Below are 15,273 nucleotides of genomic sequence, written 5' to 3'. Positions count from 1 at the left end.
ACACATGTCCTTAGAGTCCAAAGAATTAAAAACAATTTTATGAAAAGCCTGGACTAGGAGTAGTTTGCTCACAGTTTCTATGGAAGTCTTTTTTAGTGTATTATATCAGTTTATTTTGGAAAACTTGTACTTTTTGGAAACAAGTTCAAACTGCTGAGAACAGTTTTGTCTCCTCTAACAAAATCCTTGTCTTTCAGAGTTTATCTGTGAACCTATCTCAGTCACCTTTCATGGCCCTGTACTGTGGACATGAGAGACCAAATCAAGTCGACTGTAGCACCAGTGATCTGGCCTGTGAAACTGTGTCACACTGGCTAAGCCGCTGGCGCACACACACAAACAGCCCTCCAGCAATTCAATTAGATTTAACCTGGAACGCTCTGACATGCCAATCAATCTCCTCAATGGCTTCCTTAAATCAGTTGGAATCACAGCAATGCACAATGACGCAATCCCCGTGGATATTAATGTTATTCCTTTTTCTCTATCCAGTCTATTTTTACTGTCTCCAAGACAAAATATTCTTGCCTCACTCAAGCTTAAATACCTTATTTCAAAACTCTTAGAAACAGCTAACCTTTCAACAAAATCCAGAATGTGATCCCTTGATAAGAATGTTAAGATTCAAAACAGGAGCATACGTTTAGTCTCATCTAAACCTGAGAAGATAAAGAGCAGAGATAAGTCCCTCAGACTGTAGCTGATGCTTGAATCCAAGAAAAAACAGAGGCTCAGGTCCAAGGCATGAATGTGATCTCTTTGTCTCTCTCTATCACACTTTCTCCCTCTCTTTATCTCTCTTGATATTTCTGCCTGGTGTTCATTACAGCCCGGAATTCGCAACATCTGAGATGGTAATGCATAACTACTGTCAAGGACGTAGCCTCCTGACAAGCTCTCTTGACTGTCATCACTTGCTCCACAAACCGTGTGCCTAATAACCGCTTCTTCACTCTCCAAAATGCCTCTTCTACTCACAGATAAATAAAGATAACATTTTCAAAATAAAACACATGCCAAAAACATGGTGGCTTGGCACTATTGTAGAATGGGAGTATTTTTGTTACAAGGAAATCGCAAGAGCTAAACCACCTTTACTAAACTTTGGCCTTCTATTAACAATGTTAACCAAATTAAAAACAAATGTTATTTAGGTGTTCAACTGGGATTTATATATTGGAAGAGATGTATTTCTTTTATGATTACCACCAACGTAGGAACAGCACTGCTGAATTAATTATGCAATTCATGTTTTTGATATGTCTGTTTCTATGTAAATAAATTTGGTGGTTTTAGAATCTGCATTGCATCATCATTATTTATTTCAGCATTATACCATACTATGATTTGCATTTCAATTAAATTATAATAATAGAGCTCAGTTCTGCTTTCCATTTACATTAACCTAAGCTCACTTTATTTAACTCCTGATCTTACAACTTACTATATTTCTATTTCTAAGCAATGCAATGTACAGTGGGGAAATATGTACTGACAACATTTTTTTTTCAGTAAATATATTTCCAATGAGGCTATTCACGTGAAATTTTCACCAGACTTTGGTATTAACTCAAGATATCCACACATATAAAGAAATCCAAACATTAATGTCCATAAATGAAGTTATGTGTAATAAAGAGGAATGACACAGGAAGAAAATACTGAACACGCTAACTGAAATTTATTTAATACTTAGTGGAGAAGCCTTTGTTAGTAACGATAGCTTCAAGAAGCTTCCTTTATGAAGAAATTAATCTGCCGCAGTATTCAGGTGTGAGTTTGGTCCATTCTTCTAAACATATTGTCGTTAATCTTGTTCAATTGGATTCAAGTCCGGTGATTGACTGGGCCATTCTAACACCTTTATTTTTTTCTCTGAAACCAGTTGAGAGTTTCCTTTGCTGTATGCTTTGGATAGCTGTCATGCTGGAAGGTCCACCCACGTCTCATCATCATCAACCTGTTGGATGGCAGCAGATTCTTCTCAAGAATCTCCTGGTAAAGGTCTCCATTCGTCATTCCTTCAATTATATGAAGTCTGCCAGTACCATGTGATGAAAAACAGCCCCACACCATGATGCTTCCACCTTCAAACTTCACTGTTTGGTGAAGTGTAAAGTGTTTTTAGGGTGATGTGCAACACCATTTCTTCTCCAAACATGACAGCCAAAAAGTTCAATTTTGCTCTCATCTGGCCAGACTACGCTCTCCCAGTATTTCATAGGCTTGTCCAAATTAGTTGTAGCAAACTTTAAATGAGCTTCAACATGTCTTTTCTTTAGTAATGGAGTCTTGCGGGGTGAACATGCATAGAGGCCATGGCGGTGGAGTGCATTGCCTACTGTTTTCTCTGTGATGATGGTACCTGATTCCTCCAAGTGTTTCTGGAGCTCTTTCCGAGTGGTCCTTGGTTCTTGGGCTACTCTTCTGACTATTCTTCTGACTCCCTGGTCAGAAATCTTGCGAGGAGCTCCTGTGCATGGCCGGTTGATGATGGAGTGATGTTGCTTCCACTTGCAGATAATGGCCCCAATGGTGCTCACTGGATGATTCAGATGTTTTGAAATACATCTGTATCTGAATCCATCAATATGTTTTGAAACCAAAAGGTTGTGAAGGTCTTTGGAGAGCTCTTTGCTTTTACCCATAATGAGATGTTTCTTGTGTGACACCTTGGTAACGAAAAGCCTTTTAATAGACCATCAATTTACTAACCCAGCTGATGTTAATTTGCATAGATAGGAGGTATAATTACTTTCTAACTACTTACGGATTTAAGCTGGTTCCTTGCCTTGAGAACTGTTTTTTCTTAGGGTGTTCAATACTTTTTACCTGTGTCATTCCACTTTATTACACATAACATTATTTACGGACTTTAATGTTGCCAATTCTTTATATTGGCAGATTTCTTGAGTTAATACTGATGTCTGGTAAAAAAAAAATCATGTGAATAACCTTTTTGGAAATACATTTACTGAAAAAATTGTTGTGTTCAATACTTATTTCCCTCCACTGTATACTGTATATTCCATAGACTTTGTGAATGCTTATCAGACATTTACTGTTCCTAATCACTGCACACATTCAACAACACAATAGTCAGTGATGTCATTCCTAGCGTTCCCAAACCAGATGTTCAGAGTTCTTCCCAAACAAACTGAAAATGAGAGAATGGATGGACACTTCTGCAAATCCAAACTTCAAAGAGCAGAGAGCGGAGACACATCTGGAAAGTTAGGAGATGAAGAACTTCTGGCAGGCAGGAAAAAAGAGAGTAAATATCTGTCAATGATCTAAAGACTCACCACCAGTGAGCTGATGTCTGCATCGGATTACTGACTATGCTTAATAAGGAAACAAATATGACGGTCTTACAGTATGTCTGGTAGTCAGTATGTACAAGTGCAAGTGCATGTTCCCTCTTCCTGAAGGGAAAAAGTGAAGGATATGGGGAGTGAATAATGTGATGGCCTGCAATACTGCCACTACTTGCATTCTCTCACATTACATACAAATCAGCTTCTTTATTAGTACATTGGGACCAGTGTCTTGTATTACATATCTCTTTGAGGCATTTCCACTAACCAGTTTATCATTACAGCTAAATGTGTTGTGTCTATGCTTAAACCCACCCCTAATCTAAACTCTTAAGTATTTTTATATTTTTATTATTATTTTTTGTGAAGCATTTTTTTCACAAAAATGTTGTAAATGATCATTTATTCCTATCATTATCTGGACATCTATAGGTAATATAGATAAATAGGTATAACAAATACCTAAAAGTATAACTACTAAGGCACAGAACATGCACAGCATGCCTCACACATTGTCCATTTAGTACCACACAGCATGAAGCACTGCAATTCTGCCAACAGTCAACTTCCATTCTGTATACACAAACTAAACCAGGCTGAGTGTAAACTGTGGCTTTTCAAAAGGACTACAGATTGGAGAAAGAGTTGGCACTTGCTTGTCTTGAGCAAAGCTCAACAATCTCGCAGCAGTGGGTTTTGCCAAGGTGCCTTCATCCAAAGAAATGCCTGGTTAGATTTGTTGCCTTGTTGAGTTTCTAAAACACAAACTCGTTTGAAAGGGAAAGGGGTAGTAAACATACTACATGCACACTCTACCTTCAGTAATGTGAACTCAGAAGAAGAGGATTTTGGTGTATATTTATGGTGGCTTGTAAACATCCTTCAAAAGATGATTTAAAAAAAAAAATTTTTTTAAACTTTTTTACAATATATAGTTCTGAAAACTACAGACCTTCAAGAAATGAAATATGTTTCTTTTTAAGAAAAGTAATTTTTTCTAAACTCCATTGCTAATGAATCTTCATCATATAATCTGACATCGAGAACACATTATTACACACTCTGTTATAGAATTTGGCCCAGATTTTATTGGGATCGTCTCATATAATGTGATAATCTTAAAAGACAGCTGAAATTGCACAATGTTAAATCAGCTTTAGCTAGCATCTTGGGCAGACTGATTGTTTTTTACCACCGTGTTTATTTAAACTGGCTCCTTACCAACATGATCTTTGCAGGATGAAAGCCTAGACAAGATTAAAAAGTAAATAACATTTCCATGTCATCTTAGTGAAATGTATAGTAGTGACATTTTTAAGTAGAGGTGTCAAAATATATCAAAAAAACAAAAATCAATTTGATTCTCTTTTTGGCAGCTGGCTAGAATTCAGCCAGAGAGACATCTGACAGACATACAGTTTGTGTTAGCCCTTAGTGTATGAGTATCTCACCCGGTTTGCTGGGACACTCGGTGCATTTGTGTAGACCCCATGACGCTCCCACACTGCCGCAGCAGTCTTCCTGATTGGTAAGACCTGGCAGAGGCTTCCCACACTGCAACATAATCACACAAACATACAATAGCACAAATTCCAGCGACTCATGTTTCGTAACAAACACAAGGGTCTTTTCAAGGGGATGAATGTGACAAAAGGTTTTGGAACAGGCAGTTGAAGTATATTATGAAACCCAGGCCTGTTCTAGGATCAGAGGAGTTGCAGAAAACCCAGCCAGTATCATCACAAATCTCCTTTTCTTTTAGCATCCTTCCTTCCTTCTGATACCTAAATGCGAAATGTGTGCTGTGCTTAAAAAGGCTTACACATGTGCCTCGTCACATTTAAAACAAAAAAGATGACGAGCAGCTGAGTCCGGTTAGAGAGGACAAAAGCAGTCTCTTTTTTTCCACTCTCTCTCCTCCCCTGGCACATTTCTCATGGATCTGAGCTAACTGTGAGATTAGGATCTGAATTTATTTCAGATTTATGGGACTTTGGAAGCCAGGTCACTGTTATGTCAGCTATACTACTAGGGCATTGGCACCATGTCTCTAGTCCTAGTAAACATGCCTGAATATGAATTTATCCTAAATTGAAAAAATGCTGAGTCATTTTGCATTCAGTATGTTCTGTTCTTGTCAAGACTACTAATAGGTCAGACAGAGACAATTAAGAGACAAATACGGAATGTACTGTTCTTCAGCCAAATCTTTTATAAGCTTACAATTCAGACTACTCATGCTCCATTTATCTAATAGAGTTTAAGCCTTGCACACAAAAATGCTTGGTTTGGAAACTGAGACCATAGCAAATGAAAAATATATAACCTTATGTGCTGTAATGAGCTGTATAATATTGCATTGAAGGATCATGTTTGTTATAGCTTGTCTCTTTACCACATTCCAGATGGATCCTCTGCCGAACAGTGTCTGGACTTTTGGCCCCAAATGATTACACCTCTGCTAATGTGACTGGAATCTGAGAGTGCTAAACTTCACAGGGTGCATAAATTCCAATTGCAGAGTAAATCAGAAGCAGAGCTTCCTTCCTGTCTGACAGCAACATATACTAGCTACTGTATGTTTCTGTTTTAGAAAATAAATTGGTGTCATTGCAATGTCTGAATGAACTTTCACTAAGTCCTTGGTTGTGATTCAGAGCAATAAAACATTAGAAGAAAGAGATTTGGGCATGTGATGGAGTTTTTGATGATTAGAGGAATTGGCAAAATTACCCCTATGAAAATATAGTATGCTATATTATATATTATAGTACATTTGAAGTTTTTTTAAAAAGTGTTTTACATTAATTAATACAGTTTATATTAAAACACTAAAGCTTACTATGTGTGCATAAGCTCCATACGTGCTTCACATTAAATTTGGACAAAATTATTCTTAACTTTTTCTCATTTTTGTTTACTGGCTAGGTTTGTGAGTCAAGTCAGGTCAGCTTTATTTATATAGAGCATCTCAAGAAAAACAGTCAAAATGCTGTGCAATAAATCGAGTTAATATGAATTTCAGTAAATGAGGACTGCAATTTCTTGCCCAAATAGCATTTAAAATAATTCAATAATTTGCAGAGGCACAGCGGGTAGTGTTGCCGCCTCACAGCTCCACTGTCTCTGGTTCCAAGCTTGAGCTCAGGTTACTGTCTGTGCAGAGGTTTTCATAATCTCCCCATGACCATGTGGGTTTCATCCAGGTATTCCAGTTTCCTCCCAACTCTCAAAAATATGCCACTAGGTGGACTGGCTAATCTAGACTCCTTTGGCCTTGCTTGGGCTATGCCCCTCATCTTTAGATTCACCTGTATCTAATTGGAGCATCTGTATCTTTGTTTCCCTTTATTTGCTGAGATGTTTTCCTGCTCTGTGTATATTACTGCTTCTTGTGTTTGTCATATGTTTAATTTATCATGTATTGACTTAGCTTATGAAGAATTGTTTCTTCATTTGGATTACAGAACAGTCTAAGCTGACCTCCCATGCTCTGATATCTGCTTTGGATTATGACCATGAGTTTCGGAAATGCCTTATAAACAGACTCTGCGTGTCCATCCAAACACCTGTGGCTCTTATGGAATACAAGTACTGTACTGAGACATGTCTGAGTGTTGTAATCAGGACCATCTATACTGAGTCCAAATTATAACTGAGACAAGAAGAGGTGAACTCAGAGAGAGGGAAAATATTCAGTAGGGTTCAATGAGAACTGAGCTGAGGCCAAGTAACTCAAGCCAATTGAGAACCTTGAAGGAAATTGTTACCTTATGCAATTATAAAGACTGTGTTGTATCAAAATACTGACACACTAACATTCATTCGTGCTGAAACAGTACATGATAATTATCCTGAGACCATGACATGTCATGAGTACCACAACTCAAATGCATCTGTACTTTGCGTACTTTTAGTCAGTCCAGTCTTAATTTGTATACTTGACATACCTTTCCATCAACTGTTTCCTGGAAACACCTTCCCACGTGTCCATTTAGGTTAATATGTAGCCTGTGGTGGTTCTGTCCATTGTTGTGCCCAGTGCTGCGCACGCTGTTCTGCCCATTGCCATTCCCATTGGCATTGATATGATTACTGCCAGGCTGAGAGCGCTGTTGTACTGAGTGTCCTGTTTCAACTGTTTGGCCCGGTTTGACCCGTGCAACCTGGTGGATCTGAAATTGAGCTTCTGGTGGGTGCTGGACATGCACATTCACCAGCGAGGGTAAAAGGGAGGCTACAAAAACAGAGAAACAGTCATAACATTATGACTATATAGGAAGTTTATGAACATAACACGACTCATCTATTAATGAAAAACAATGTAACATACTGATGCAATGATAATTCCACACACAGTTATTGACTCATATTGCTATACACCATTATTATATTATAGAAATACTGAATCAAGTAAAAACATAAATGACTGCTTGGACCAGTAACCAGTAGGTAACATGCCTCCCTTGACAATCTAGTGCCTGAGGGAAATCTGACATGCCCATACTTTTCAGAAATCACTTATTCAAGTGTACACCCAACTTCTTGTATTCCACAGTACAGAAGAAGCTCTTTAATGGTTCTGATTCAGTTGCTACACAAAGCCTGAGATGCTTGTACAGTGATGTAACAGTGGCCAGATGTGATCCCTGCCACTGAATTAGACTTATTAAAACACAGCATAAAGGTCAATAAGCAAATAAGAACGGAATTCAGAGGATTAAAGGCCACACGAGAGCTTCTGCATCTACTTAATGCTGGACAAAGAAAATAAAGCAGGTAAGAGTGATATATATATATATATATATATATATATATATATATATATATATATATATATATATATATATATACACACACACACACAAACACACACACACACACACACACACACACATATATATATATATATATATATATATATATATATATATATATATATATATAAAAAATTTCTAGGAGAAGAATATTTAAATTTTTTGGAATTGAAAGTGACAGGTGTTCTTTGTTAGCATAGACATGGACATGGCGTTGGTGAGACGCATTCTGGTTTCCATATTCGTAATGAGTTTGCTGAACAAGGAACACTCTGCGAACAATATGAGCCACATAAAACATGTGCACAAAACGAGATCCAGATATAACCATTAATATTTGACTTTTTCAACAATTTCTGATTTCTGTAAACCTAAATCCAAGTAATAAAAAATTATGTCATACATGGGAACACAAACTGTGTAAACTTACAAATTTGTCTAAAAGCATGAACAGCAGGATGTTAGCAGATGCTGCATTCCTTCCTCTTTAATTCTCTTACGAAATGTATTAAGATGTATCAGTATGTAAAAGGCACCGCCACATTGGGACCATGATTGTTCTGCCTTTACCTTGCTGGTTAGACAGGGGCAGGGTGTAGACAGTGTGAGATGAGCCGTTCTGCACTCTGTTGCTGTTGGGTTGTCGGCCCTGTGAGGGTTTGCTGGGAGTCGGAGTCGGAAGGTGACAGAACTTTCCTGTGGCATTTGATGGGCACCAGCATTCATTTTGCCCAATACACCGTCCTCCATTCAAGCACGGAATCTGACAGAAAACTAGAAGATAAGAAATGAGAGTGTGAGGATACTTTGGAAATCTCAACCCACATATAGGGCAAAATTTATTTAGTCAGAAAAGCTTTTTAAATACTTGCAAACAGAGGAATATAATGAGCTTTTCTTTGGGCAGCAAAGCTTCTGAACTGTTCATGACCTTGAACGGTCTGTTCAACTGTTCATGGTTTTGAACATTCATTTGAATGGGGATTTTTGAACTCTAAAATTTACCCTCAGGAAAAACACATTAAGGTGGTCCTCATATTAGTGGGAAGACGGTACTGGCTTGACCTCTGCTTCCTTTAGGCTTTCCTAGGAACCAGTAAAAACTTCCTGTATTTTAATATCCAAACAATGTCATGACTGAACTTACAGACCAATAACCACATGTTCTGTGATGTGAAGTCACTGATATTTTAAATGCTATTAATTTTGTTTAATAAGCGAATTACATAACCACTAGTAGTGTATAAACACCAAAATATTTCAAGCTACATGCCAGATCTTCTTTTGAGCAGACAAAACCATCACAAACCAGACTCATTTTTGCAGTCATGGAGAGCAAGAATGGAACAATACAAATGAACAGCTGTGGTTTCACAGAGCTTCTTTAATTCTCTTTTTTCTTCTGTCAGCAGTGCCTGTGCCCTATATACCTGTGACCGGGGAATCCAAGCCCAGTAAACTGAACCCACTTGCAGTCAGACTTCAAAGAAGCAATAAAAGGAAGGCCTTTGTAGTCAACAAAAAACAGTGAAAATAGTTCTGACCGCAAAAACGCATATGTTCTCCTCATTTGATCAATACTGTTTAAACATATTTTTGAGATAACAGTTGTAGTGTGGCAAAATAGAAAGACAAAAAAGGCAAAGAATTGAAAAAACCTGTCTGTGAAAGACCAGGAGACAAATTAAAGGAAAAACAACATAGTGTCTTAGTGTCTGAGTAAAAATATTCGGCATAGATTCTACAAGTCTCCAGAACTGTACTGGAGAAATGAATGTCATACTTCCAAAAGATATTCTCTCAACTGTTGTTTGATTATAGTGGTGGACAGCAGTGTCTCGCCAACATCTCCCATAACTGTTCAACTGTGTTGAGATCTGGTGACTGTGAAGGCCATAGCATGTGATTAACATCATTTTCATCCTCATCACACCATTCAGTGAACTCTCCCTGAGGATTCCTTGTGAATGGGGGTATGGCAATCCTGGAAGAGACCACTGTTACAAATTCCCTCTCTCAACACACAGTTGTCATTCGTTGTCCATGCTATTGTTTGTTTTGCTGTGTGCATTTGTTTGGGTTTTGGTCCTGTGCCACTGTCCTGTCATTGGTCTGTTACCTATTGTGCTCACCTGTTTGCTTTTAGCACTTAACTAGATTGTCTATTTATATCTGATATTTCTGTGTTTCATAGCCAGGTCTCATCATGCAGTTAGCATTGTAAAGTCCAATCCTTGTTTATTGTTGATGATTCCATATTCATCAAGTACAATTATTTGTGTCTCTTATTTATATGTGCATGTGGGTGTGACATTACACAGTTTCCAGGTTTCACTGGTCTAAATATTAAACATCAGGACCTGTGACAGTTGACTCACCACCTATGCAGTAATGAGTGCCTGAAATTCTCCACATAACAACATGAGATGCCACCTTACATTCCTAATAGTACATGTATTACACCAGCAACCTCAAATGCTGTATCTGAGGAAGCTCAATATTAGAACAAGGATAAAAATATAACTCAGGTCATCTCTCAGATGTTGGCAGGTGCCAGGAATGTACTTTCCAACGTTCATTACTTCCAAGCTGTGAAAGTGTTTAAAGCAGCCCGACATGTTCCAAACAGCTACTATTAAAGGAGCCCTTCACACTGAAGCGCATTAAATGTGTTTATATTGAAATATCTGTGATGTGACTAGAGATTCTATTGCTAATTTGGTTTGGTTCTGTATTTTTGTTATTCCCATGTGAAGTTAGATGGTGTCTGCCATGCAAATGTCACAGGAGGACAATGCTAGTGCAGCTACAATAGTACTTAATATTATAAGTAATAACAGTCAGATTTCGCTGTTAGCCTATCAAAAACAAAAGAGCACTCACTCACTCACCATTTTCAAGGGACATTTAATTTAATATTAACGAGAAATCCAATGTAGAAGTAAAGGAGACAGCAAATGTTGGACTCATATTTCCAGAATTGAATGCATCTATATGGCACAGTTTCACTGACTTATGGCAGAGACTTGACTCAGCTAGTCAGAGATCTAAAAAGAGATCTATAAGTACGATGGTGCTGACAATGGTAGTATCATGAAATTTGAAGCTTTGGAACCTTATCTGTTTGAGTAGAGTGTACAGATAAGGAGGTCAGAGATCTGGACAGGCTAAAGGATTAAAGAGCTGCTGCATCGTTCTCTATTTGTAGCTATTTCCCACTGGCACCACTATCAGCAGGTAGACAAACGGCATTGTGGGTAATAAAGGAACCCATTAACCAAAGTGAAAAAACAGACCAAGATGTCAATGAAAGAAGTTTCATTTTGGACACCACTGAACAACTGATGTTAATTATAAGTGATTCAGGGTGGATTTTTCCTTTAAGATTAGCATAAATCTGGAAAATTATTTGTTTATGGATTGCTAATTCAAGCAAATGAATCACATTTCCAAAATCATTTGGACACAGGCTATGTGTAACTAAGATCAAATTTCAGTTCTCCCTCAGAGGGAACCCTTAAAGGTTCTACACAGAACCCTTCAAGAAAGTGTTTCCACACCAGAAAGGCTCTAACACCCAGGACATGGGTCCAGACCCTTAATTATAAACCTTTCCTACACTACACTCTCAGAAAAGAGTAGTAAACTGCCCCTTTAGTTCTCAATGGTTCCTCCTGATTAATTTGAAATCATTTCTCTGTAAACTGGCTGACAAAATGTCCCTGTATACTTCTGAATTCATTCTGCTACTACCATCATGAGTTATCTCATCATAATAAAGATTACTGAGCCTGTTCCAGAAGCACCCATACAAGCCCAAGCCATGACACTACCTCCACAATGTTTCACATATGAGCGTGTATGTTTTGGGTCATGAGCAGATCCTTTCTTTCTCCACACTTTGGCCTTTCCATCACTTTGGTAGAGATAAATCTTGGTTCCAGAACCTTTTGGGAACCTTTTTGAGCTCTCTGATTTTCATTCCGGTATTTCTTTGCAAATTCCAACCTGGCTTTCAAATTCTTACTGCTAATGAGTGCTTTGCATCTTGTGGTATGGCCTCTATATTTCTGCTCTCGAAGTCTTCTTTGAACGATTGTGGTACCTTAACCCCTGCCCTGTGGAGGTTCTTGCTGATGTCACTGTTGTTTTGGGGTTTTTCTTCACAGCGCTCACAATATTTCTGTCATCAGCTGTTGTTGTTTTCCTTGGCCGACCTATTCGCTGTATGTTGCTCAGTACACCACTGTTTTTTCTTTCTTTTTCACAACATTCCAAATTGTTGTATTGGCTATGCCCAATGTTTGTGCAATACCTCTGATTGATTTTCCCACATTTATCAGCTTCAAAATGGCTTGCTTTTCTCTCATATACAGCTCTCTGATCTTCATATTGGCTAATCCTTTTAACAACAAATGCAGTCTTCAAATGAGAAACTGAAGGCTAAAATCAAAAGTAGATGTTCAGAGCTATTTATTGTTTATACAATGAATCTAACAGGATACACCTGGGCAACAAGAAACACCGGTCAGTCACGCGGTACAATATTTTTGCTTGCCTACAAATTGTGGTCTGATAAAAAATGCGTTATGTTCTATGTCATTTAACACAGCCACATATAAATACCATGAAATAAAAGCTGAAATTCTAAACTTTCTTCTCATGTTCATCTTTTGAACTCAAATCCAAATGTCTTCATTCTGTAGCAAAAAACAATTTAATTGGAATTACCTTCCCAATAGTTTCGGAGTGGACTGTAGTTCTACATATACAGTTACAAATAAATTCATAAAAATTATCTGCATCTTCTTTGAATCAGTGTAATGTCATGGTATTGAAAAAAGAGAAGAAACAGCTACAAGCCGCATTGAGTCACTGCTCTATACTACAAGTATGTTCTCACCAGTGATAAAAAGAACTTGGCTGGGCATTAAACGGTCCATTGGTGTTAACTGAGCTCTGGTGTATGAAATGTGCTTCATTAACCACACACAGATCCAGTGGGAGAGTGTGAGATTTCCCTGTAAAGCGGATTGAGCTGTTAGGAGAGGCAGCTCAGCATTGTTGCCGCTCCTCAGGCCCTCCATGCTGGCTCGGGGCTAAAGCAGGTGGATAAAAGTGGCTTTAATGTAATCTCTGTTAAATCTTGCGCCCTTTCTCCTTCCCTTTCCCGCCCCCTGTCTTTCTTTTTCTTTTGTTGAGCATATGAAATGGTTAAGGTGAGGTTCAAAGCGAGGTGTAAACCGCATGCAAGCAGGGGGTAGAGAGGAGGGAGCGTGGGACGAGTGTGTGGTTTCCCCATCTCTAAACACCTCTTAGGTCTCAGTGCACAATCACAGAGCCGATTTTCTCCCTTTCTTTCACTTTTTAATAGCATGCTGAAAGGAATCTCTACAAAATGTTTCATTTCAGTGCATCTCAAAGAAGAGGAAGATTTTTTTTTTGTCAAGGACAAAACATGCTCTTGTGAGAAATTCAGAAGCAATTCAGAAACGCACAAGCTGTGAGACTATGAGAAACTTACAGAGTCTGAAGCCGTTGGTCTTGGCCGGCGGGCCCTGGTTCTCGCTGTACACCGTGGTCTTATCTCCACGCTCGCAGCTATTGTAGCATTGCCCCCCATGGCAAATCCTCCTACACACCATGGGTGTAAAGACGATCTTGATACGGTCCACATTAGCTGTAAGGTTTGCTCCTAAAAATGGTAACGGAGAAGAATGGCAACGAGAAAGCAAGAGCTGAAAGCACAGAACAGACACAAACAAGAAGTGCTGCATCTTCACAAGTCACACTCTCCCTGTCTGGACACTGATAGAACAGGAGGTTTATAACAGTGTAAGTGCATATGCGTGTCAGTGTGTGTGTGGGTGCGAGTGTGTGTGTACACGAGTCTGGATAGCTGGAAGGATGTGTCACTGCAAAAGCTCTCCAGAGCAAGATAGAGTGAGAGAGAGAGCATCACGAGGATAAGGCGTGTGCGAGCGTGCGCACGTGTATGTCTGTGTGTGTGTCCGTTTGCAGTTGGAAGGGAAGTCTTGTGTAATGGTGGGAACCTGTTCAACTCCTGTTGCCTTGTAAATGATGGAAAAACAGACGTCTGAAAGCAGGGATCTCTTGGAATGTTTGTGAGGATTGAACTTGTTAAACATTGCCATTGTAGTATAATTTGAGGGTGTTGTTAGATGCTGTCCATATGCCCATGTCATTCTTTATTCATTTTTTTTTTCTCTGGAACTAATTTGATTAGGATTTTATTTCTTTTAATTGAACACGCTGCTTTAAAACTTTCCTAGCTATGATGTAGATGACAAAGGAAAAGCTTTGAAGTACAAAGCAATGGTTCAAAGTGTTTATGGGGTTTGTGTAGCGCACGTGTGCTAAGTTGGGAAGGAAAAAAAATGGCCCTAAGGCACTAGGAGTAAGACATCAAACACACCTTGTGTGTATTTGTGTGACGAAAATCAAGGAGCGGAACTTTTCCCCCTATTGTAACACTTGATTTAAATGAAGAGCGTGCATGACATGTGTTTGTTTGCAACTATGTTAAGATGACAGTGATAAACGAGTGTTTTCATGTCTCTGTTTATGTTTGTATGTGCTTGTTTGGGCACAAATTACCATGTGGACATATTAACAGTCTCAATTATCAAGAGTTTCCAGTGTATCTAAACACAAATCAGCTCCATGGAGAAGGCTTCCATGTGTGTGTGTGTGTGTGTGTGTGTGTGTGTGTGTGTGTGTGTGTGTGTGTGTGTGCGCCTATGTGTGTGCATGTGTGCCTATGTGTTTGTGTGACAGACGCTAACATTTTACTGAAGGCAGTGTTCTGAAGGCTACACCTACATAAGCCCTTCATGACAACTGACATAAACCTACATAAACATTTTTAAACACTTATTCCAGGCATAAAGGCTGCTTTGGTCAACTATAATGTTAAAATAGATATAACATTTCCAATGAAGGGAAATAAGTATTCAGACACATTTGTTTTTGTTATTTAATATACTTCCAGTACATATATCCACTTCAACTTTACACACATAATGTCTTTTTTCTTTGTACTTATAAATATGAATAAAGTGTGTATTCATAACCATTAACAAAGGTAATATGTCCTGGTACATTGTTCCATTCGTGGT

The 15,273-nt window shown here is 38.4% G+C and overlaps 1 protein-coding gene across 2 annotated transcripts in view; it reads right to left on the bottom strand.

Moving 5' to 3' along the window:
- LOC124626008 (latent-transforming growth factor beta-binding protein 2) overlaps window positions 1–15,273 on the bottom strand; it is a 123,346-nt gene that overhangs the window by 56,578 nt on the left and 51,495 nt on the right. For both annotated transcript variants that reach the window (XM_047157434.2, XM_017476525.3), the window contains exons 5-8: window positions 13,659–13,829; window positions 8,705–8,908; window positions 7,268–7,554; window positions 4,769–4,871 (exon numbers count right to left, since the gene is read on the bottom strand). In XM_047157434.2, the coding sequence (XP_047013390.2) occupies window positions 4,769–4,871; window positions 7,268–7,554; window positions 8,705–8,908; window positions 13,659–13,829 (765 nt within the window). The remainder of the gene's footprint in view (window positions 1–4,768; window positions 4,872–7,267; window positions 7,555–8,704; window positions 8,909–13,658; window positions 13,830–15,273) is intronic.

This window comes from Ictalurus punctatus, chromosome 9, assembly GCF_001660625.3.
Source record: "Ictalurus punctatus breed USDA103 chromosome 9, Coco_2.0, whole genome shotgun sequence".
Taxonomy (NCBI): Eukaryota; Metazoa; Chordata; class Actinopteri; order Siluriformes; family Ictaluridae; genus Ictalurus; species Ictalurus punctatus.
This window is presented reverse-complemented; position numbering and strand designations above follow the sequence as displayed.